Here is a 26,350-nt window from a genome sequence, read left to right as displayed (position 1 = left end):
ACTTTCATTTACTAAAGCCCCTCTAAGTAGAAATACTCAGTATACACTTTTTAATCTTAAGCAGGTATAATTAATATCCATAACTAAGAATTGTTAGCATAATTCCAGGAAAAATATGTAACATTACTGGCTTTATGCAATTACAGGCCTAATAAAATGTAATGCATGAAACCATGGAAAAGTATAAGACTATGAAGTATAAAGAAAAGTAAAAGGGGTGCTAGTCAGGAGGACCAGACTGGGCTAGTCAGGAATGGGTTTGAATTGTCAGTGCCATCAAATTCCCTGCAACAGGTAAAGATGGCAGCTCATCAACAGTGAGCCAGACATGGATAACAAAATAAGGCAGATTTTATTTTTGGAATGAATTTCTAGAAACAATCCTGCTTGAATTCATATTCAACTCTGCTATGTTTATTCTAATGTCTTTCTGAAGTATTTCAGATTTACAAACGAAAGGAATGATACTCACAGGGCTTTCAGAGCCAGCAGCTCAGAAAAAAGTCCGTTCATGAGACTTGAAAAAATATTCCCAGACAAATTCCTATGGAAAAAAAAGCAATTTACTGTTGATTTTAACAAATAAAAGAATAAAAGAAAATTGTTACAGATTATAATTTTCTCAATGCTAATAAAGACGTTTTGCTTTCTTGACAACAGCAAACACATATTTAAATTTGGTATGCTACATTTTGGTTTTGGTATGTGGCAGTAATATTTAAATCAATTCACACACTCTTGTTTTATTTACACAGCAGAAATACATGCAAATCACTCTGTCTCATAAAGAGGAACAATTCTACATATTTAAAAGAACAGAATTTGAGAAGATAATATTCTAGAATTTGAGTGAGAATATTAATAAAATAGTCAGTGAGACCTATATTGTATTTTGATTGTATAGACAGAATGCCACTTCCAAGTTGAAGAAACAAAAAAGCGTCTTAATTTAGTAATATTCCAAAGAATTCAAGCAATTCCTTAAAACAGCAATGAGTTTTCAAAGTGACTACACAAATAGTTTTATTACCAAGGACTAAAACCAACAATTTTTCCCATCCTTGAATTAGGACAGTTCCATTTTAACTATTGCTCTACTCTTCCTTGTCTTGATGGCTGAGAGCCTCAAGCTGAATAGTTGCAAACAGAGGCAACTCTCTTTTACAGTTTAACAGTATTGCTCTGCCAGTGCGTTAGTAGTACAAAAATTAAATGTTTAATTGTCAAGTAATAATGTCTTTTTCTATACCCATAAACTTAAAAATTAGTGCATGTCCAAGATAAACATTTCAGAGCATATGAATTACCTAGTTATGAAATATTGATATATGTTCCTTTCTGTCCAGTGCATGAACACTAAGTGTTTGAATTCAAGGTTGGTTACAAAAATTGAGTTATCAGGAAAATTTCAGAGCTCTTCACTGGAGATAGGTTGCAGATATAAGGAAAAAAAACAGACTGGAAAAGAAAATGATTTTATTACTGATTTTACTTCTCTTTTGTCTACAAAGTAAAGAATGTAAGCTAAACTGAAGAGTGACATTGAGATCAAGAGCAATGTGCTCACAGTGAGGAATCTATAAAGCTGCAAGAGATCTGAACCAGGGAAGGAACCAAAGTAAGAAAGACCAAAACCTGAGAACCCTTCTTTCTACTGAAACATGTCCAGAAATCTATGGATCAATGAACTCAAGTAAGAAGAGAATATGTTGCTAATTCATAAATCAGTTTAAGACACTCTTGAAGCAGTAACTCATTTTATTTTTGTATACAACAGAACACTTCAAAATTTCTTAGCAGTTTAAAACAAAACTCCAGTAACAGAGTATAAAAATAAACTGGCTCAGCAACATAAAGAAAAATTATTGAGTGATGATGAGATGTGTTGATATAACTGAACTAATTTGTAAGATTTTATTTAACAGTGCTCCTTTATACAGCTGTGGTGCAAAGCTTTTGGAAGAACTACTTCTTCAAGGCTGGATATGTCTGAAGGTGGAAATGAATTTTTGCTTGTAGATACATATTTCTGGATGTTTATCCTTTATTATTTTGGGTTTGTCAACAGGAAAATAAAAAATTTTACAGACTCATTTAATCTCTTTACTTAAAATTAGATGGATCTACCTATGTGTTCTTTGGATGTAAGGCCTGACAAGGCTGCAGCAGCTCAGTGAACTGAGACATTAAAAAGACTAAATCTGAAACTGATAACCCTGGCATTTACGCTGAAGTAAACGGGAAGGGTTCCAGTAATATGGAAGCAGCTACATGAGTATAAATTTACTGACAGAGGACAGTCGGTAAGTCCTGAACTGGCGGGTGGGGAAGCCATCTGCCCAGTCCTGTCCTGTGCTCCCTGCAGGACAGGAAGATTTCCAATCTGACACAAATCCCAGGCTCTCCCTTAAACAGCTTCATACGGCAGAACAGAGCACCCAGACTGAAGTTTAGTAATCCCATTTGGACTGAAGGAAAGTTTTATGTCTGGTCAATATTTTAGGAGCTAGGATAAACTGTAAGTCATTTCCACAGTGTACATCCAGTAGATGTACCTAAACACCTGCCAGAGGTGCTCGTTTGGCGTGACTGAATCCATGAGCTTTTAGGTGCCACCAAATTCACCAAGACATTGAGCCAGAACTGACCTACACTGTGTTAACCTAAAAATTCCTGACTTCTGTTCCATTTACAAAAGATTGCAGAATTCCTATAGGATTCCTTTTTACCAAGTGCTGGAATAACTGAGTTCCTGACAGTGACATCCATAGAAAGATAGCTGTTCAACTTTTATTTCAACTTTTCCTACTCTTCTGGCAATGACTTGGTTTGAAGTTTCCATATTACTACTAATTATTAGCAGACCAGCATCATGTTCACAGGGCTGCGTAAGTCAAAAGCAACACATTTCTATGTCCAATAAATACAATTACAATATCTGGATATCCAACAGTGGAAACAGATTGTTCTTTAACAAAAATTTCAGAAATCTTCTGAAATCACCCAAATAACTCATACATTTCTGAGCTGGTGCAGCACTCTGTAAATACCTGGTTCTTTAGTGCACTTAATTTACATTATACATTAAAATACTGTCAAACGTATGGTGTTGTAAAATTTCTCCATTGCAGATATCCCAAAACCCCACATAGCTTGATTTAAAAGCACATTTGTTCAAAAAACGTCTGTAACATCAAGTTTGCAAACATTTCAAACATAACAAATTAATGCACTCCAAAGCTGATAGCACTTACTATGCCATTAACTCACTCTATTAATAGAAAGATGTGCTTTCAGTTTTATCACAGGTAAAACATTTCAGTCTTACTTGCAAAGGCCTAATTTTTTTTTATATCAATACTCCTGTTTTTACAGAAATTAATAAGGCACTTTTGCCAAAAGTTTTACTATAAATGACAAATGTAACTCTTTTTTACTCTTTTGTGGCAATATCAAAGTACCATTTGAGGCAGAATATAGAGAGAAGAAGTATATGAATATGAAGAATCCTTTTCTCAAGAGCAGCATTAAATAGCACAAGTTGAATGCAATGGCAACACTGATCTGTGCAAAAAACAAAGAAAAAAAGTGGGACAGAAGGTGCAAAAAAATGACAACAGAAATACAGAGGGCAGGTTACATTTTGTGTATTTCCTTATTTGCTGAAATGTTACTGAAATGGGGTCTGTTTGAATAACTGTGTTGCTGTTCTTTATTTGATTTCTGGCACCACAGAAAGTGATTAGTTGGTGCAATGACAGCAAGAAAGTCACACAAGGATTTGCAGTATAGTATTCTCACAAAGCTAACTTTGTGCTGATGATTCAGAGGCAGGATGAAGAGTAAATCAGATATAGTTTAATCAAACAAATGGAAGCAATGATAAATTTTGGGTTTAAACCTCCAAAGGGAAAATCCAGCAGTAGCTACTTGTTGAAACAGATTTCAAGCTGCAACATTTTGAAACCTGAAAAGATAAATTATGAGGGACTAAAAAAAATGAAGTCTGATGTATCAGCACAGTGGCATCATCCCAGCTCTTAATATTTAGATTAAATATAAACAGAATTAATGTAGATAGCAGCTCCATTACCTAGCAGAAATATATTTGCATAAATAATTCTGGAACAAAGCACTGAAACATTGGGTCCAAAGGAGATTTGGAAGATTTGCTGCATTCAATTATGTCAGTGCTAGTTAGAATACAAGCACCTCATCAGAGCATAAACACAGCCAAAAGGTAATGCATTAGCCAAAAGAGGTAGACTAGTATCTTAGAAGATGCAATAAATCTACTGTCATACTCGGGCACTGCCAGCTGCATCTGTTCATATGACATGAAAGCATTTTGAAATAATTTTGCAAAGTAAAAATCATCAAATCCAAGAGGGTGTGAAAATTAGATCAGTCTCAAGGAATATAATCAGAAATCATTGGCTGCAGTAATTTCAGGGGCTGTATGAAATTTTAGGTTTCATTAGTGACCTTGAATTCAATCTCTGTTCCCTGACATGCAATGGAGTAAAAGTCTTCTCCACATTATCAAGAGGCTGTCCATTTCCTGTGGTTTCTGTGTGTCCACAGGTTTAAAAAAAACAATACAAGATGGTACTACTAATTCTTCTTTAATCAAGAATTCTCTAGGTTGTCCTGTTCTAAACTGGACTGCACAAAACCACCAAGCAAGCCCTCTGAAGAGGGTCTGCATTATCCCTGAAAGCCCAGGCAATCCTCACCCTTTCAGCCAAGTATGTGAACATACCTTTACTGTACTCAGTTTGGATTCATGCATCACATCATTGGGCTAAACCACACTGTGCTAGTTTGGGCCTAGAGCTGAGTTTTCAGCTCAAGCTCCATCTTTTTTTTCAAATTGAATTAGGTTTACAAGATTCAGTCAAACACACTGTTTTATCTTGTTTCACCTGGCACTTGTGCTTGTAAACAGTACAAGAATATCCCATATTTGTATTTCACAGAAGGCAGATGAAAAGACTTATGTCCTTTGCTCCTTCCAGTGGACTCATGGCTCTCCCTACTGGCTTTGACAACAGCCTGCAAAGATGCTTCTGTGCTTCATCTCTGCTAACATAACACAGCTCCAATTACCAAATCAACAACGACATAAATCAACGCATATCTGTACATCTTTATACCTCTCCTTCAGTAAATGGCTGTGAAGCCAGTTCCATGTTTAAGAACTTGTCATCTTTTCCTTGTTACAAACACTTGTGCTGCACTGAGTAAATGCTTCTCCATAACCTTTCCAGAGAACAGCTTTCTCATACCCCTCAAATGGCAAGTAAACACAATTCAGAGGTATCAGTAGCAACAGAATGGTGACCTATTGTCTTTTAAACATGTTTAAAAAGTATTTTTCTTCATAAACCTCCAAGGGAAACAAAGCTACAGAGTGTTAGAAAAGTACCAGACAGCATCAGCTTGCAGTCCACTAATGACCACTTCTTACAATTGCTATCAGCATTAGAACATTATACAAGACTTCTGAGATGAAGGAACATGTGATACTCTGAATTATAGGGGACAGTTCCTCTTGATTGGGACTGTGTCTGTATTTCTTCACAAAGTAATAGTGACCCAACAAGAGTGGTGGTACTCTTGTCTTTGGTTCAGTAAAGAGGACCATCCCTGCAAGGCAGCTGTAGCTTTTGACATAGCAATCATGAACTGATTCACTTCAGATGAAAGGATAAGGTAGACTAAACTATTACCAAGCCTCTGATTTCTAAAGGACTGACATTCGAAATACTACTACTAATGAAACAAAGTTATTAATAAAGCACTGGGCCACATAGACTACAATGCAGGATGGACCCATTTATTAGGTCAGTGGTAGAAAGGCAATTTAAAACGCTGAAAGGAAAAATGGAAGACATAATAAATGAATTAACAGCCAAATCCTACATCCTGAAAAAAAAAATCAAATTTTTAAAAGATCAAAGAACTAGAGAGAATATAACAGGAAAAACTTAGCAAAGTGACAGGAAGAATTTAAGGTAAAATCTGTAAAGTATGCTAAGACATGATGCAAAAGATGCTTCAACAATACTACTCTGTTATTACTAAGAGATTATTAAAGAGCAGGTATTATATACAGCCTAAACATATGACATTACTATGGTTTTCTTTTCTCTTCTCTTCAGTCAGGCTGGAAATTTGGATTATATGTATTTATGGGAGAAGCCCACACTAAATCCTGGAAAGCATATTTCCCAAGACCACGTCCAGTATGACTACTGATCTGCAGAACTAGATAAATCTGAAAGAATACCCAGGCAAATAGGGGCCTGCAAGGTTAATTCCACTCACATGAAAAGACCAGTAAAAGTCTTAATGATCATCTCCTCTTTATGTAGCGTCATGCTAGTTGCATATTAAAACCAAGAAATAATTTATCTTGTCTAGAAAATTTAACATCTCTTTATATAATTACATGATATACCAACTATAGCTGCATATTGATTTTTCACCAATAACTGATTTGCCAACTTCCCCCCCCCCCCCCTTTTTTCTTTCTTTTAAAACTCACTTATAAAATACAAAGAAGCCAGACTAAGATGTCTCCAGTTACCAGAATAATAATTTTTTCACTGATACACGGACATTATACTTACAAAAGCATGAAGAACCTGGTGTTAAGTGCATTTACTGTAAAACAAGGTAAGATAATAGGCAAGCTGGAAGGGAGGGGAGTAAGACATTACTGATGGTCTGCAGAAATGGTCTTCTGAGTGATTGCATTTAGAGCTTTCAACAATGACCCTGCCTCACAGCATTAAGAGAATGTGAACATGAAATCTGGTAATAACGAAACCAAGCTTTGGTCAGCGTTAAGAGAACAGGAATAGATGAACCTTCTTAAAGATGAAAGGACTTGTAGTTCATTAAATAACATTATTCAAAGCAAAAAATGTTACTAGACTGTCACTTGGGAACTGCACTTAAGAAATGTCTTATTCAAATTTCTACTAAAAACTGGGGGATCAGAAGTAAAGTGATACAGCAAGCTCTGGATATACACCCATTTCAAAATGAAAGTTAGAGCCATGAAAAGACTGGATGCAAGAAAATACAATGTTAATGACTATGTAGAGGGAACTGGTGAATCTTTCTCTGGTCCTTACAGCTCAGAAAAAAATTGCCAATGCAGACAGATACTCAGGCTACCAGAAATAGTAGAGATGCAGCAAATCTGTACTGAAAGAAACTGTAATGGTGTGGTTTGATCAGCCCAGTAACCACGGGCAGTCAGCCTGCACTTCGTGCCTTTTCCACAGCATGTCTGGCGTTGGTGAAGGGTGTGGGGATAGATTGTCACATTCTTTCCTGGGCTTCAGAGAAAAGGCATAGTACAGCCAAACACTGTCACAGACCAACTGCTGCTGTGCACTCTCTGGGAATCAATTTCTGTGCTTTGCCACCAAGAGACTGATGTTCTGTACTGAATTTGTAATTCACTTTTAAGATGGGGTCTTACAGATTTGTGAATGGAAAATTCAGATCTTTCTGAGAGAGCATGAATTTGAACAGTTTCTATTTAGTGTGTTCCTAGCATCTCGAAACACATTCCGTATAATAACGTGACTGCACCATTTTGAATAAAATTTACCTTCCAAGGAAATCTGGCTTTATAGCCACAGTCACATTCACTGTACACAACAAGGGCAGATGCAGAAACCCTCAATAGGTGAGTTGGGCTTGCCTAATTTGGCACATCATCTGAGATGAGTAAAAAGAGGGGCAGTTTGCACCTGTTCATCATGCTCTTCCCATCATCTGTTCTCCTTTGTTTCCATCAGAGAAGACTTGGCATAGCTACTCTCATTAATGGGAACTCCAAGGGTGCCAGATTTCAGCTTTTACCTGGTGTTATCTTGACCTCATGGCATATCTTTCTAGAAAGATTTCCCTGTTTGTCCAAGGAAATGCTGTAACTAGTTGCAGAGAACAAAAATAAAGTATGAGATTTGTCACACACTGTGATGTAGTATAGGAATTTATTTCTCATTCAGGAATGAAGACAGATCTGAATGAAGTTACAGAGCCCTCCTGGGCCCAGCCAAAGGTCTATTTATACCAGGATTCTTCCTATGAATTGCCTCTTTCCCAGACAGCCAACTTTAATTGTTTCTTAGACACACAAACAGAAAGTTTACGTTTAGCCTCCTTTTAATGCGGAAAAGAAATTTAGTTCTTCACAGTTCTGGTAGATTTTACAAGTGAAATAGACAAAACATATTTAAAATATCAACTCATCACAATCAAAGGCTCAGGAGAGGGGCCTTTTAGTACAAAACCTACAACTTTCTTACAATGTAATTTTCTTGCCAACTATACTCAGGTCAGTCATGTGACAGTTTTGATTTCTTCTGTTTAAAACAAAACCAGTGTTATACTCACAGTTTGTGAAGATTGTTAAGTCCAACAAACATTTCTGGTGTTAGGCAACCAATTCTGTTATTTGACAGATCCCTGCAACAAACAAAAATCCCATGAAATATTGAGTCTGTCTTCTTCATATAAACACCTACGCAATCACACAAAGCATCTATATTTTTAATACTTAAGGGATAAGAGATTAGAGACAAATGAGAAATGAAACCTTTTCCCAAAATGTAACATAAATGAATTCAGTAAATACCTTCTATATTAACATTACTGAGCAATATTCCACAAATCATACTGTGACTTCTAATTGCATTTAAGTAGGATTTTACATATATGTAGAAAATAAAAGCAAATTAATATTACAAAGATACAGTATTTTCTTGATCTGAGTTATAAGCACCAGTGTTTTTTTTTTTTTACTCAGGAAGAACATTACACATTTCATTTCATGCAATATTCAGCCAAAATTGAGGGGTTTTTATATACATATATATATATATATTACTGTTTACTCATGTTTCATCTAATTAACAGCAGCCTTTCTTGCTGAAATCATGGAAACCAGAAGGCAATTAATTTTTGAGCTAGTGAGGTCAGTTTTGCTAAGCACTTGGCAAGATCTTTTAAGAGCAATACTGTGGCTTTCTGAAAGCACAAACTAAAAGCCATTACAATCCATAACTTTTGCCTGCAGAAAGCAAAGAAATGTTTTCTGTATAAGCCATACATGCAACACAGTGTACAGGATGCTTACAGGAAGGAGACAAAGACAGGTATAAGCAATTATATTGTGGTAAAAACATGAATAACGCCGCTTGGTAGATTCTGAATTGGAGTTTGATTTTTATGTATTTGGTTTTTCAACCCTGACCCAAATTTTCCTTCTCACCAAGTACATTTTTTTTTTAAAAGAAGAATTGCAATTGCCTAAGGATTTTAAGTGATCATGCAGCCAAGAAAAATGTTAAAATTTATCTCAATGTATTTTTTGTTTTAGAATTAAGAGGTAGTTTTCTGATTCCTTTACTACCTTGTGCAGATTCCATATTTTTCTACTGTTACATGAGAATACTAAAGTAATCAAATAAAAGACTAAAGGTTGCAGTTTGACAAATCCGGTTACTGCTTTCATGGGAACACATCCAATTAGCTGGAAAATGAAGGCACTCTCTTTAGAGTTCACTACAAAGTCGTCTTCTGTCAGACAAAGAATATGTTGTTGTGCAAGTATATGATGAAACATCTCATTAGAATGAAAATATTTCTTAAATGTTTGTCAGATATATTAAGTAGGAAACAGCTGAGATAATACTGAGGATACAATATAGGGCAATAATTTCACGTCAGTATTATTCTTCATGGTCTGCTAATAAAAGCTGCATAGGAAATCTAACAATGCAAGTTTAAGACAAATATACATAAATATATGCATCTACAGATCTTTCAATTAGTAGATATAAAAAAGAACCTACTCAGAATTCTTGGCTGGGTAATGCTTTACTTTTGTCTAGGCAAAGTCTGAACATACATGGAAGAATTGCATCACAGTGTGGGGCAAAATCTGGGTAGCAAAAGCAGATTTTGTCTGTACTAATCAATACGAGAGCATATTTCTCTAAGAGTGGCTCACATTAAAATCTTATTTTTACCAAAATGAAAGAATAAACACTATTTATTCCTTTTGCTCTACTGTCTCCTTCCAAACAGTTGCACACTGAAGCAGGGAAGATATTTTCCTGTTTACCATGGAACTACACAGATTTGTATCAAATGTGGCAATCCAGCAATAAAACAATTCTCTGTCTCTAGATTGCTCCCAGCGTCACTTGCTCATATCAGCCACAGGGTTTTTTGAGATTTGGCATAACAAAACTCAACATTGCCAATTCTACTGTGCTGAAGAGTCTTTTCTCTCTTTTCCAAAGCGTGATGAGTTCCTCTCCCTTGATTCCTTTCTCCTGGCTGACCTAAAGGCTCCACCTGTGCAGTCTGGGGATGTGCAGCCCACGACTTGCACAGGTTTCCTGCTTTTCCCACAAGAGGTCAGGGTTGTGTTATTAGAATGCGCGGCCAAAGCAACAATTAGCACTCATTTTTATTATTGCATTCTACTGTCCTGCCTGTACACAGAGCCAGCAGGAGAGCTTCAAACCTAATGCTCTTATTTGTACTAAAAATGAATATGCTACTCTGACTTCATCATTATTATGCAGTGGGCTCTCTACCCAAACACAGGAAAACTGAGAGGCTGGTGCTAGAAAACACAGGTACAGGATGGTCAGAGAGGGAAACCTCGTGCAGAGCTCCCAGCACACAGCAGCTTGACACCAAGACACAGCAGAAAAGCAGAGGATTTGTAAACTTCTCCCTCTGTGGATTTGCATTCCTTCTCCCTTTTCATCTAAGCCTCCCCACTAAAATAATCCTTGTTTTCTCATGGGCTTTCTCATAAGACAGCATGCATGATGGCTAGGAAAATGCCTGGCATGTGCTGATGGCCTAGTTAGCCAGTGCATGGACATTTGGAAGCTGTCATTTGGAAAATTATTACTTAAAAAGGGTTCATCTCACTTTTCCTTAGGCTGTATGCAACTAAGAAGGGTCTGTAGTTCTTGTTAATTAAAAGAAAAATACCCAGCTTTAGAATCCTACTTAGATATTTTTTCCTCTAAAATGTAGTTTAAAAATCAGCCAGTGCTTCTGGAAGTACTATGAGAACCCTTTCCAAGACAGAACTGCAAGAATGATGGACAGGGAATATACTGTGTTTCCTTGGAAAACCATGATGAAGATAAAAAATATCCAGCAAAGTCAAGGCTGATGATTGGAAAATGCTAGACAAATTCTACAGTATGACAAAATTTCCTTTTTAATAACGTATTTTATAGGACTGATTTATGATAAAGTAGAAAAAAAACCCAAAAAGAATTAGTGTAGCAGAAACCATTGTTCACACACATCTGAACGGTTTATTGTTATTTCTGATTAGTGTATATAGTGATATATCATCAGCTTAGCCATTAATTACACCTTTGTAGGAATTACTTGTTAGGACACTTACTGGAGAGTCAAGTGATGATTTTAAATGGGAAAAGGTAAAAAAGAAAAGGAAATGGAAGAAAGAAGGGAAAGAAGAAGAAAAAAGCATGGTAAATGTAAAAAGCAGAGTGTGTGATTTTCTATTTTACAGCCAGTGCCCTTATTTGATTATTGCTTGGTGGCATATTTGAGTTGCCCAGGGATAGAAATGTCGATACAAACACAATTTTCAGAATAATTCAAATGGAATTAATACTTACAGGCGCTTCAGTTCTGAAAGCCCATAGAAGGCCCCTGGCTCAATTGTGCTGATCAAATTATTCTTCAGATCTCTAGAGAGACATAATAGGAGGAGAAGTTCATTATCATTTTACCTACTTTACCACAGTTATGCATGTGGAGTGTGAAGTGCAATGCAATTCTAACCTTTATCTCTCTTAGCTAAAACTAAGAATTTCTTTTAAATAGTAGCATCAAAAGCAGTACATCATCCGCAGTTTACAGAAACATTTTTCAAAGTAAGATGGTTAAGATTACATGTTTAAAAAAACCTGTGTGTTCTAATTCTTCTTTTCATATTTATACTTTTCAAAACCAGCTTACCAGCCATTCTTGCCCCAGGAAAAAAAATGGTTTAATCAATGAGTGAATGAAATAATTAGTCAGCAAAGCAAGTGCCTTTTAACTTGCTCATTCATTGTGCTGTACACTTTACAATTAATAAATTTCTCATTTCCACCTAAAGTAGGCAAAGCAGTTGGCATGTGAGACAGGTGAGGTTTCTGTTTTGAAATACAAACAGTTCCTCATATTTGGCAGATTGGTGCTTCATTTTGCACTTGCTGACAATCCAGAGGATCGGCTGTTTTACAGAAAAAGAGTATTTCACTGGCATTAGTAATCTTGTCTGCTCTTGACACAGAGCTTGGGGCCATGACACTGCTCTCAGCTCAGTCCCCACAAGAGATTTACTACTGAACGGTCTCAAAGACTTTTGTGATGTGAATCCTGAGGAAGAGCCTTCAGTGCAACTAGATAAGCAGGCCTAGGAGACAAACGCTGCACATTCTTGTAGGCAGTGTTCATCTCCTGACAATTTGCAATTCATAGGGATCAACTGGTGCTCACTAATTTCAGTGCTGTTTCTAACAAGTGCTGCCTCTAACAGTCAACTTCAGCTTTCAGCCTGCAACACCAGCAGCCTTTAAGAACTGGAAGAAGGGTTCAGGTGGTTTTTATTCAATATTTTGTGGTCAAATATTTTCATCTTAGGTCCCTGGTATCATCAGCAGCTACTAGAGGTATCTTTCTTTGTCTTCACTTGTTCAAGAAGTTCTGACCATTTCTTTAACTGTGATTTTTCCACAACTTATCATAAATAAAACTGTTTAAACAAAAATTCTGCACTCTTATCCAGAGTCTTTTGTTTGGCAAAAGCTAATCTACACAAGTGTTTATTTCTTTGATGATTTAGGGTCTTTGCCCTGTGGGTGAGTCAAAGCCTCATTTTTTTAACATTCAAATATTCAGTACTAAACATTTGTGTCCACTCTTTTGGCTTGTACAGTATGTTAAATATGTAACTACTCAGGTCAAATAAGTTCTTTAACTTGCAGAAATCTACCCATATAAAGAAGACTGGAAGAATACTGTTTTCATCATGGAACAGCTGTATTCTTACAACTCATATGACAGAGCAAAAACCTATCTCAAGCTTTACACTGGGACGCATTTGTAAACAACTTAAAAGGCATAGTCCATATGCAAATATGAGCATTTAAGGCAGGGGAAGCTGCCAGTTTTAACAATTAATCTTCATAGCAATTACACACATTCTGTGTTAACTGACAATTCATCTAAAAGTTCTGCAAATTGCAATTGGGCAAAGTGATCAGCTCTTGTAGCCAACAGTGGCAACAGCTCAGAACAAATATAAAATAGTCAGGCTAAATGGCAAAGTGTTGACAAGTGAGTTTTAATGACAGTCAAAATAACCAGGTAGACAAAGGGCCTTCCATTTACTGAAATCTTCTTTGTTCTACCTTATGGAAACTCTGCCCTGTTTCACCATAACTTGTAACCACATAGGAAAATCCAGCATAATCCTCAACTATCACCTACAGGAAGAACAAAGGTCATTTAATGTTAGCAGAAGGTAGACCATTACATGGAAAAGTGCCCATCACTTACACTGTCACAAACAAGACATCTGGTCTCCTTATTTTGGAAATTACACTTAAATTAGGTAGGTCATTTTTGTAAAGATATTCTCAGAAAATTGTAGATTATTACACTGCCCGCAATTCTGGCACTTTCTTAGTAATTAGTATTATTGCATAATGTTTCCATATAATTCTGGCCTAACAATACTGTTTTCTTCCTGGTCATCCTTAAACACATCTTTTAATGTGATTAAAATTGATGACTAAAATTATCACATCTGTTAAACACTTAAAATTCTTACTTCTGCATTTGGAGATCCCATTTTCACCCTACCCACTTGTATTGTTTACTACAGTATTATAATTCAAATATTAAATTAGCTTCTCCCACCTTCTGATTTAGGAAAAAGTTTGTCATATTGAAGCCTTGTAGCAATTAGAATTAATTTGCACTGAGCTAAATAAAGAAACCAGAGTAAATTTGGTTGTATGTTTACATTTTTCCCCCAAGAGCTACTGCTGAGGTTTGGCAAAAGGTCATGATCCAAAACAAGCCAAACAGCAGCCCAGGCTGGGCCACACACATGCACATACACCAGACAAGTGATTTTATCATCAACCAAAGCAAGAGAGAAGGGAAAGACCCCCAGTATCATAATACTGAATGACCACACTGTGACCCAGTTGAAGTCCAAAAAGAAAGCATTTTCTAACCAACAGTTATGGTTTTCCATCATTTCTGATGCAGCAATCTAACTTTAAAGTATCTATTCTGAATGACGTGTCATTAGTGGTGTGGGAGTACAGACCTGAAAATAAATCAAAACCAAGTGCCATGTACAAGTACAGATAGAGGGAAGCTACATGAAGTCAGCTATAGTCATAAAAACTGCAGCACTTACATCCAAGCTGCAGATATGCACAAAACCAAAATGGGACAATATTTATTGAACTATATTTCCTCTAATATCATCAGAGTGTCTAGATAAATTTCCTGGATAGTACTCTGATCTTAACTTGACCTAAATAGGTAGAAGAACAATATAGAACGGACTGTGTTGTCATTAAAAAACAATCTCAAATGGTTACAGAGGAGAATTTCCTTTTCACCTGCAAGCCTGAACTTAGATAAATTACATACAATAATCATTAAGCACTGTCTTCTTATTTGTAGGTATTTGCAAATGATAGGCCCACAGATAAATACCATCAAGGATTCCTTTTCTAAGAACCACAAGCTGCTGGAAATTTATCATTTTACACATTAAGCTTTCAACTGACTTTTACTTACTGAAAACATAAGAGACACCTTAAGAAAAATAGCTGACTTGAGGAAGGGGAATTTGTGTTTGAAGTATTCACTTCCTGATGGCTTAGCTGAGAGGTAAATGAAAGAAGAAGAGCAGGCTGCTAATGGGACTTCATAAGAACATTTAATAACTACTCCAGGCCTCTCAGCTATTAGACATCATCTGTGGCCAAATCCCTGATTATCTAAATGTATTCCTGCGATTCTTGATGCTTCAAGGTCACAATATGCACTTACATAGCACAGAACATAGTGGGGAAAAGTTCACTGAAGTATAGACATTCCATTAAGAAAAGAATCAATTTATCTTAAACTATATTCTAATGTTTTGTACCAACATATATGCCTTCAGACATTGCATATTCTTCCTCCAACTTACAATATAAGTACTGTAGATATTTTGAATACATATTCACAACAAGAATATTTCAACTAATTCCAGTACTTTGTTAAAATTCCTGACATTGATACATCTTCCATAAAAAATTATAGGTTGTACCAAGAGGACATCTGTGTTTAGAAAGCTGTCATTATGGTGCTGCAAACTTTCCAAAAAAGCTCTGAGAAGAGCAATCAGTTGTTGAGCAGATGCCAAATACCAATGAAATATGACTGACTTTCCACATTTTGCATACTACTATGAAACAACAACAGCCAAAAAAAAAAAAAAGTCACATCTTCTATTTCTTTCTCATGTGAAATATTACAGCTAAACTGAATGCCACTTTTGCTCACGAAATGAATGTAGACTCGAGATCTTTGAAGAAAAAATTATGGTCACTGCAGTGGGATAGAGGCACAACCAGTGACGAAAGACAAGAGCTATTCTGCCATCATGACAGTGACAGTCAGGGCTGGCACTCCTGAATACAAGAAACAAGAATTAAACTGATACTGGCAAAACATGTTTTGAAAATATTTCAAAGGTACCCATCCATACAGGAGCCAGTAACTTGCTGGCTTGTACTTTGGTGGCACGGATGTAAGCAAAACTTATTGTCATCTCTGCTGTTGGTAAATGCATTCTTGACCAAACATATCTCACAAAACAGGTAGGTTAAGTAATATCAATTACCTGGTACCATCACCAGTAACTAAATTAACTAAGGTGCATCCATGGAACTCCAGAACTTGTTTGGTGTTTTTTTTTTGTTTGTTTTTTTTTTTTTTTTTTTTATGGTGAGAGGGGATATTTAACCTACTTTCCAGAATCAGAAAAGTTATGGTTACATCTCAGTTAAGTTCCAAGAGATAAAGACAAATCTCTTTTCAGCTAGAAACATCAGATAATGAACATAAACATGCCCACAAATATGGACAGTAATTGCCCAATAACGGTCTGCCTTTCCAGACACAGTGGCTTTTGTTTGCTTAGCATGTCAGTGATGCATTTTCCTTTAATTTTCCCTTTTTAATCCAAGCCCTTACTGGTTGGATTCCCTAAAACAATAGATCCTAAGGACTAGACAAAAAAAAGACTGCTCTCTGCTCAAGGTGCTAATGAATGAATGGAGGTTTCAGAACCATTACTTGATGGCAGTTATGACATGCAGAACAACAGAAAGGTCATCACACTTTGGTTTTTAATTTAAGGCTGATGACTCATTCACATCAAATGTGCTGTGGTAATTTGGCAGTTATTCATTATTTAGGAGCATGCCTAAAAGTGTAAAACAAAGTACTAACAATGGCAGCTGAAACAGAACAGAGAGAGGCTTTATGGTAGTTTGCTTGCTCAAAGAATCCCATAGAATGTTATAAGTTATTTCATTTTCACATTAATAGTCAGAGAACAAGAATTTAAGACTCAGGGTATTTGAACTGAAGGAGCAGCATGTCAAGTAAGAATGACTAAAAAGCTTGGTAGAACAAGACAGACTTGCAGTACAAATTTGTTGATACATTTTTATAAATGGATATGATAGAAAAGAGCATTTTACAATATTAGTTAATTCAGTTTCATGCTAAATATAGCATTTTGTTATTGATAGCTCAAAATCGAATGCATTTTCAAATAAAGAAAAATCATCTGCACTTTCCAGACTCTTATACTTTGTTTTTAAGAAATAAAGATGTTTTTAAGAAATAAAAGCTCCCATTAGGCACAGAAGCACACTTGGCACTTGTAACCTGGGGACTGAAGACAGACTGGCTGTGCCACCCAGCCCCCAAGGAGGGGTCACTTGGATCAGATGTATGGGGCTAAAACAAGACTGAAAGGTCAGAAGAAATAAATGCTGAGAGCAGATAAAGTGGGTTTCAGTGTCCACAAATCTGCAATGCCTCCCTGCTGGCAACAGGGCCTTGGTGTACAGTGACAGATCTGGCATTATATTGATTACAATGGCAGAGCTTGTGTCTATCCATAACTGTGGAGAGACATGAGAAACACAGAAACCTTTGGTAGCTGCACAGAGCCAGAGGCTTCCTTAAATTCTGCACCTACTGGGACTTCCCTCTGCACTCATGCCTAGAAGGCAGTTACATTTCTTGACATGTGCCCCACTCCTCTTGAAAAAAGGCTAATCACTTGGGGAAGAAAGAAAAAAAAGAAAGAAAATAAATCAGTTCAGAGATTAATTCCAGCCTGTGAGAAAACTGTAAAGAAAATTAAAAAGTAGGGGGAAGTATCCTAAACCATTTAAAAAAAAATTAAACAAAGCAGACCAAATAAAATGTAAAACAGACACATGGAAAGTGGGTAAAACATACTTTCTACTGAGAAAGGTTTCAGCTCCAGTTGTAGGAGTTGTTATTCCACATTCTGAGACTGTGCTGCTTTGGCTGTTACAGATTTCCAGCAATGTGTATTCAACATTCCTAGGTCAAATTTCAAACTCTGGAATCATAATACAAAAATAACATTAAATATTGGAAATGTATCCAGACTTTTCCAAAGTGCATCTGAATTAATCTTTCATAATAAAATACAGAGATTTTCATTTTTATACCAAATTATCAGAGGTATCAGCATAATGAAAGTGTGTTTTGTTAGATATAAAAACCTTAAAATATACATCCACCATATAATGGAATTCTGGGTAGGGCTTCTTTAAAGGAAATATTTGATTCTTTTTCCTGTTACTGTATCAAGACTAAGTTGGAAAACCACAAGTGACCCTTTATTGAATTACAGTTTGAGTTTTCATGACCTAAAACATCCAAAGAAGAGAGGAATGGATTCTAGCCTGAGGTGTAAAGGAAAGAAAAGTACCTGCAGATGGCACACAGCTTAATCTAGGAGTAATTTAAGCCAAAACTAAGATAGTTTATTAATCAGTGTAGATCAAGAAAATATGAATCATCTTTCCTACAACATTTATTTCATTGTACTGCTTTCATAATTGAGAAGTAGAACACTTCTAAAGCCAAGGCAAATCAATTAAAAATGTCAAAGAGCAACTCCATCTTCCTTCCTGCTTACTACTTCTACAGAATTTCATTAGAAGAGTAAGAATCTTAATTAACGACATAACAATATCACAAAGAACATAGGCACTGACTATGACCCCTGCACTGGGTCCAGGGACCTGCAGCAATTATTCAGCTCCTATGGGAGATGGACAAGGAAACACAGCAATAATCTCCACCCATCTCTAGGAGCATCATCCTCCAAGCTGCCCCTCCTATTTATCTGGGAATATGGAAATGCCCAGATACACACCAGCATCCTACAGAGAAGAAAGCCCTTTCCAGAAAAGGAGGGGGAAACAAATATAGAGACCATCTGAACACTTAATTCACTCAGTGTTACAAGCAACATTAATTGCACAGAAATCCTGTCAATTTAAACTGCCAGTAAGTAGTTTAAGGATAACAGGGAAGAATTGCCTATAAAGCAGTTTAACTCAGAGGAATTAAATCTTGCTGGAAGACTGGTCTGAGAATCCTTCCCCAGAAGGCCCTATTTTAGATAAACTGGGTCTTTGGTAACAACTTAGACAAATTTTAGTTTTTCAAAAACCAACCATGTGTGCTAACGGGAAGGCATGCAGAATTGTCTTCTGCAGAAATAAGGGTGAATGTGATCCCTCTGCAGCACCTCTGCAGAACCTCCTTGAGTGATTTCAGTGCACAATTTATAAATTTACACTTTCCTGCAGGTAAATGTGTTCAATTTTAAAATATTTTTCGCTAAGATTTAATGTAATATACAGATGAGCAAATTACAAGGCTGAAAAATAAGATCAGAGGTTCTGTGTGAATGTATAATTTCTACCCATTCTTTAAAATCATTGCCATATGCTTTATATTCTATACAATGTGTATGTTGAGATTTTCAAGAAAAAATATTTTAAAGAAATTAAAAAATCTTAATTTTTCTATCTCAGAACTGGTAATATTAATTTCAAGCCAAAATATATTCTATTATAAGTAATAATAAGTTGGCACATAATCTGTCTCTGTTGGTCCCACTTGAAATGTTCTTATTCAGTGATTTTCATGCCTTGTTTCACCACTAGTGTTTCAGGAAAAATTACAGCGTTTTAAAATAAATTTTCTTTCGTTCTTATAAAAGTTGCAGTTATTCAACCTTAGGATATGCAAAGATTATTGAAAAGCCTAACAAAAATCAACACAGATATAATAACACACAATAGTAGCTGGGGCCACAGGAACACCTACAGGTCTTCACAGCCTGAAAGAATACAAAAATATGGAGGAAACAGGAAAGGAAACACACAAAAAAAGGATGTAGGGAAAGAAGGAGTATGTTATTGTTGGAGACCATTATTGCTGAAAGCTGTTGGCATGTTTTGAAAAGTTAGGCGTCCCTTCCTTATCAATCCTTCTCACCACACAGAGTAACAGAACTTTGCCCACTTTATTCACTCATACCTTATTTCATGGCATCTCTTCCACTTTCATCACATTGCCTCTCCCTCAGGCCCTGAGAAATAGTGCTTTATTTCCAGAGTTTTCCTAGGTCAGGCCTGAGACCCAGCTATTCTCTCCCACAAATAATTCAGTTTACTCATCAAACCCTGCTTCAGGCATTGGGGCACACAAAAGCTGGTGGTTAGGTAAGAAGAGCCCTATTAACACCTCCCAGCGCTGCTGGAGCTCTGGGAGAGCTACATTATTGAGCAAGAATCTGGTGCCAGTCCTCAAAGGGACTTGGTGGTGGCTACTTGAACATGTGTATTTATAAATCTGCACTTGCTACATCTTAAAGGATGACAGCATCTGACACAAATCATGTGTTATCTTAATGACATCACCATATAAAATGTCAGATGAATATATCATTGAGGTGGGCTGACCTTGGCTGACTGCACGTCAGACTAAAAGAACTATTTGTGGTCCTAACGGGAAACAGAAGCCTAGATATTCATAAATTCAATTTAGTGATGTGCTGAAATATATCTAAACTATGTTACGTAAATTTTTTTTAAATCCCAAGAAATCCTTCATGATTTAAGCAGCTTTATAAACTAGCTTTGCAAGTGAGTTTATTTTATATTCCTGTCATTTATCACTATTTAATTTTGATATAGAACATATTTTATAGTTTCTCTAATATGCAATGCCCTGATAAAGTTCCCGATGTTTATGCTGAGGCAAGAACAATTTTGGTGTCTAATTTACTGTTCTGTAAAGTAAAAACTTATACCTCAGAGAAACAACAACTCAAGAACAAGAGTTCAAGCAAAACTCCTACAAAACACTGCCAAATGTTCTTACACACCTACATTTGAAGCGGTACATTAAAAAAATTCGTTGGAATAACAACTCTTACATCAAATAAATGTATCTAAACCAGCAGACCATTAGACTGCTCCGGGTCAGGAATGCAGCTACAGTTGACCCTGAGGAACTGGCATTTCATTTAATTGTACAAGTGCTCTGCACTAACAACAGGAAAGATGCTTTTAATTCTAAATTGACAGCAAAAGTGATCTGCAAATTATAACCTTTCATTCCAGCCTGCAGTTGTCCAACACAACTTTCTTTCATTTTGTTTCTAATCAATTCTCTCATTTCTAACCACTAGTCATTTCCCCTGCATTTCATTCCCTTTGCTTACATTCCTATCCTCTCAATTTCAAGAAGAAATTCCTGGCTTTTGTCATGTTCTGACTCTTTTCTGTTCATGCAACAACTGCAATAATTTTGAAGATGTATTTCCACCAAACAATTACCCTGGGATTATATTTAACAAAAATACATGTCTTATACTCATTCCTCCCATTTTGAAACATTTTAATCTTTTACATCTGAAAAGAAACACACAATGTTTTGCCCTTGTAAAACGTGATGGATCCACTATCTACTCTTAAAATCCTTCACAGCGCTAGACTGGGATAAAAATGTTTTCAGACAAAAATAAAAACAGCTTCTTAACATTTTTGTCCAGTATCGAATTATGATTTATGATAATCACTTGAAAACTTCAGTCTTACTAAAAATGTAATTATCTTAATTCTTGTACAGTCTTCTTATGAAACTATTAGATTCTAGGAGAATTAATGTGATAAAGATATATTATTACTAAATCCATAATATATTAAATCATGCCTATAAAGGCAAAAAATATCTTGATTATGAGACATATGGAGCACAAAGATAATGACCATTGTACCAGCAAAATACAACAGTGCAGAGAACTCTTAACAGTACTTAAGTTACATAATACATATAATTTTAATAATTTTATATAACAATAATTGTAGTAATAGTAATAAATATGTAAATAATGATCAAGTCAAATTAGAGCTTGCATTTCGAATATCTCCTGCATCTCTTCATGAAAGAAGCTGGCGCAGATGAGGCTTCACTTGTCTTTCATAAACTAAGCTTTATATTACTGAACATCAGCAGAGCTACACTTTTCTTACTCTGCCAAAGTCTCTGATAGGATGGCCAACAGAACAGCATCCATCAATGGAAAAATTATAAAGCACTGTAGCTTTTATTATTCTCTGTTGATCTAATAACAAAACTATGCTCTTTTATTTGAAACAATATTAACTGTTCAGTATGCAGTTTGTGTTGTGGTACATAAGCCTCTCTCAAATGCTATTCTGCAAAAGCATCTCTCCTCATGGATATTTCACTTCAAGAAAATTAAACCTGATCCTGGACCCTGCCATGTCTCCTCCTTATTCAAAACCACTAAAATACATCTTCCTTTAGACACTTGTTAATGGGGAAACAACGCTGTTTCAAAGTGACATTTCTTTTTGAAGCTGACATTCATTTCTTTCAAGTGATCTCAAACCTTTTCAGATGAACACTAGCTCTGTGATGCTGATTTTGATTCTAGGTAATTGTGAATTAAGGTTCTCTAGAACTATTTGTACACTAGCAGAATCCAACCCTTTTATTCAAAGATGACTATAAATCTCCCTAAGAGATGGCCTGATGAAAAACTGGCTTTCTGAGGAGCAGGTCACTCTGACTTTTCTATTTTAATTTCTATTTTGAATTCATCCTTTTTCTGAGAATTGTTACTATAACTCACCTCAACAGATTAGCAAGAGTTGGCATAGTGCTCCATGTGCAAAATAACGCACGTTATTTAGAGATTCTTCCTTTACTAGGTTATTTTCATGTAGCCAATATTGAGACATAAAATACTTGTTATATTTATACAAGCAGTATCAGTAAAGAATGCTGGGGGCACAGCCAGTCAAGTCATGTAAAGCATTCACAAACTGGTACAAAAACATTTTTAAAACTAAAAGCAGGACTGGATAATCTCTTCTTCAAATCAATTGCCCTGAATGGCAGAAGTCATTTTCAACACTTTCAAGTACTCGAAGCATATCAAGCTCAGAAAGGACTTAATGCCTAGCAGGGCCATGACAATATACACCGGTCACCCAGAGCACAGCAGGGTAAGTGTTGGCCTGGGTCCAAAAAAGCACTTAGACCAACTGAAGTAAAACTTGAGTGGAGCATTGGAACCAAGTCCCCGAGTGCAATTCACAGCCCCCACTTCACCTCCTACGTGTCCGAATGGCTGCAGCTACTTCAGCCCCCACTTTTCAACTCCCCAGATTCCAGAAAGGGTGCTGGCATGCCAAACACCTCAGAGCTTGGTGACACACAAAAGTCCTTTTGGGATTCACAGGCAAGACCTGCAGACACCATGGCTCTCTGTGGGGCCAGGCAGGCTAAGAGGATGCCATCAGCAAAGCCACAAATGCAAAGCACAGCCCAGCATCCAAGGAAACAGTAAAATATTGCCATCCATCATTCCTACAAGAGCCAATTATAGCTGGAGAAATGGAAGACACTGTTTTGATACCATCCTCTCCCAGAAGGGAAGGAAAACTACATTTGAAATACACAGGAGCTAAAGAAACTGGCTGGGGTCTCTGTTCCCTAAAACAGTATTTTTATATTATATCGAACAATTGTTTACAGCAAAACCCATTATCTCCTTGTTGAAGAAATACCTTTGGCACTTGTCTGCTTCTGTTCTTTTCTTTCTGGCCCCATAAATCTTGAACAGCTGAATACATATTGGCATAGCTCCACTTCAACAAGGTCTACATCCTGGCTAAGGCCTTTCCCTCAGAGGCAGGGAATGTGTGATGTGCTCAGGCTCAAGAGGCTGAACCCGAGTCCTTCTCTTCCAAAGCAGATGCTCCAGCCAGCAGGACAGTACAGAAAGCACAGTTACTTTCTTTTAAGACCACATTTCAAATAAAATATGGAGTCAGTTTGCCAGTAAAGAGGAATTGTTTCAGTAAAAGTATTAGGTTGCAAATCCCAGTCCCAGGAAAAACATGTCAGGCTTCAGCACTCCTGAAAGGCTCGATGCCTGTTCAGTCCCTCAACCACGATGGCTGGTTTGGATTCTCTTCTTACAGATCTAATTCTCCCTGATCACTGTATAAAGAGCTTAGGCCTCCAAAGAATAGCTGAGAGCTACATTTTGAAAGCCAAGGATCTGTTCTACACATGACAGTGCTGAGAAGCACTAAGTCTACTATATCTGGTTTGCTGATGGGAGTCTCAGCAACTTCCTCAGCTAGCAAGCTGCTAAATTTTCTGTTTAAGGGCTGTATGTATTATTTACTACCCATTTGGCTGGGGTTTCGTTTGTTTTTAGCTGGTTTTGGATGGCTTTGAAATAGGCCAAGACAAGAATCGACTTTTTCTTCAATCCAGAAAGAAAACCCAAGTCAGACAGGAGTGGGAAAGCCGAGCAGAGAGCATAATTAATGTGACACTTGCTCCCTTCCAAGGCAGAGAGCTAAGGTACATGTTTGGGACTGCAACTCCAATTTCTAAGCCATGGCACAGTGCAATATCCATAAGAAAAACTGCAGGCAATACTTCAACAACCAATTCATAATTTCAGAAAGACATAGAAGATGAAGCTAAGTATGATTTTGCATTTCTTTTTCCATATAGAGCATTTTTTAAAGGGTAAATTCTGAAGAACAGTGTTTTCCTCTGGAACAATATACTATGCACATATTCCATCCACTCTTACCCCTCTGCTGATAAGTGGTGGGAAAGGGCAACCCTGAAAAAATGTCATCCCATATCTGTCTCCCACTCAGCACACACTAACCCAATTCCCAAAAATCTCATCAGTGTTCAGCTCATTAAATTCAACCGAAGGATGAGAACGAAGCTGCACCACTAACTGTGCACAGTTTGTGTTTACCAGCAAGAACACTGTATGCAGTGTTGCTTACAACATACCCTGTAGTTAGGAAGCATTCTTGTTGGCAGCTTTGACAATTTATCTATTCATATCAAAGTGAAAGAGAGGCTGCTTTAAAACTGGTGTTCCTTGCCCTAATGGGAAAAGAAGAATATTAAAAACTATTACAGTGAAATCTCTGTTGCCATCAAAAGGTCGTTGATTCAACAGACAAACAACCTAGTGTTAATGATTTAACAAAACATTTTTCACACAGATTACATGCTGATCCATCAATATATAGTATTTTTCACATCAAGAAACTAAAGATAATTTGCTTTTAAAATGTCAATTATGAAAAATTACGTGAAAACCCAATACAATGCTGAAGTAATTAGGCTCGTACCTAAGCAACGTAATTAATACACAAAGAAAAAAATGTTGCCATTGTTTGGACACAGACTCATTAACAAGAGGACTGTCTTAAAAGGAAAAGAGTCTTGCTGTGAACTTCTTTCAGCAGTCTTCTGAATTGAAAAAAACATATATTAAGGCAAGCAGATAGGCCCAAAGTTCATCACTCACTTGTCTCTCTTTTGAGCATGTTCAGGCATCAGGGAGAAAAGGTAAGAGGCTGATTTTGATTTTGTGAAGGTAACTACACCAGCACATTCCTGCCAAACAGTGTATGAAATAAGATAAACGTTACACAGTATTTCAATCATCCTAAACTCAAGAAAAATACAACTCATAAAATAATCAAAAGAGTAGAGAGCAGTTAAGACTCTTTCACTTACTTTGAAAATAAGTTTTGCAGCTCAAGAAAAGTATGTTAAAAAATCGATTTTGAAACTGTCAGCATACTAAAAAAAAGCATATGCAGATATCTATTGCACAAAGGACCAAAAAATGAGAAGCTTATCTCTTTAACTGCAAGCCTCAAAAAAAGCATTCCCTGCATATTCTGAAAATTTTTTAAAAAGTAGATTTATAAATGTGTGTTAATAAAAATAACCTCAAATACAAACTTAATATTATTTTAACATTATTTTGACACTCTCATGATAACTTACAATATACTATATGGTTTTCAAGAAATTGAAATATAAATTATTTATCAAAACATGAACAGTCAACAATGAAAGTGATAATGGGTTCTTTTTAATGCAGGCTTGAAAAATATTTTGCAGGTAAAGTCAAAATCTACAAGTTAAAAATCCAGCAAGACCTATTATCATAAGACAAATGTAGCAGTTTTAGTTGTAATCATGTATGCATTTCTCCATAATTGATGATGACAACACACCTGTTTTCTATGTGTGAAATAGAAAGTTTACTGTGTATTTAAATATTCATTTTATTGCTTTTAAGTGTTGGCTTGGTGAATGCTGCCATTAAAAATGTGAGTGTTGGAAAAGTTGACAGGTAGGGATCTTCCGCTTTGTTTTGAATGAAAGCTCCTCTTGTTGAGCTAAATATAGTCACTCTGACTTTGACTCTATGCAATGTGTGGTTGACTGATCCAAAGCCACATTATATAGGTGGCATCAATTAATTCTTCCCTGACACAGTACCTACAGGTGCAGAGAACAAAAGAGAATTAGGTCATTTAAAAAAGCAATTTTCATATACCAGTAGATTCTGAGAGACCATGTACTGAACTGTGCACCCATTTTAGTAGGGGATTTAAACTGTTTCATGGCAATATATTAGAATTTAAACAATTGTATCTGTGATTAATTTGGCACTTCTGTAATTTGATTGTACATTTAATGTTGGAGTTTGTCAGAAGTTATAGTACTGCAATTCATCTAAAAATCTGGC

General features: G+C 36.3%; 1 protein-coding gene across 1 annotated transcript in view; it reads right to left on the bottom strand.

Annotated features, from left to right (window-relative positions):
* LOC134045959 (adhesion G protein-coupled receptor A3-like) overlaps nt 1-26,350 on the bottom strand; it is a 251,076-nt gene that overhangs the window by 143,571 nt on the left and 81,155 nt on the right. The window contains exons 3-5 of the mRNA XM_062496118.1: nt 11,709-11,780; nt 8,422-8,493; nt 473-544 (exon numbers count right to left, since the gene is read on the bottom strand). Of these exons, the coding sequence (XP_062352102.1) occupies nt 473-544; nt 8,422-8,493; nt 11,709-11,780 (216 nt within the window). The remainder of the gene's footprint in view (nt 1-472; nt 545-8,421; nt 8,494-11,708; nt 11,781-26,350) is intronic.

The sequence above is a fragment of the Cinclus cinclus genome, chromosome 7 (assembly GCF_963662255.1).
Source record: "Cinclus cinclus chromosome 7, bCinCin1.1, whole genome shotgun sequence".
In the NCBI taxonomy this organism is placed as follows: domain Eukaryota; kingdom Metazoa; phylum Chordata; class Aves; order Passeriformes; family Cinclidae; genus Cinclus; species Cinclus cinclus.
Note: the sequence above shows the minus strand (reverse complement) of the source record. Positions and strands in the feature narration are given on the sequence as shown.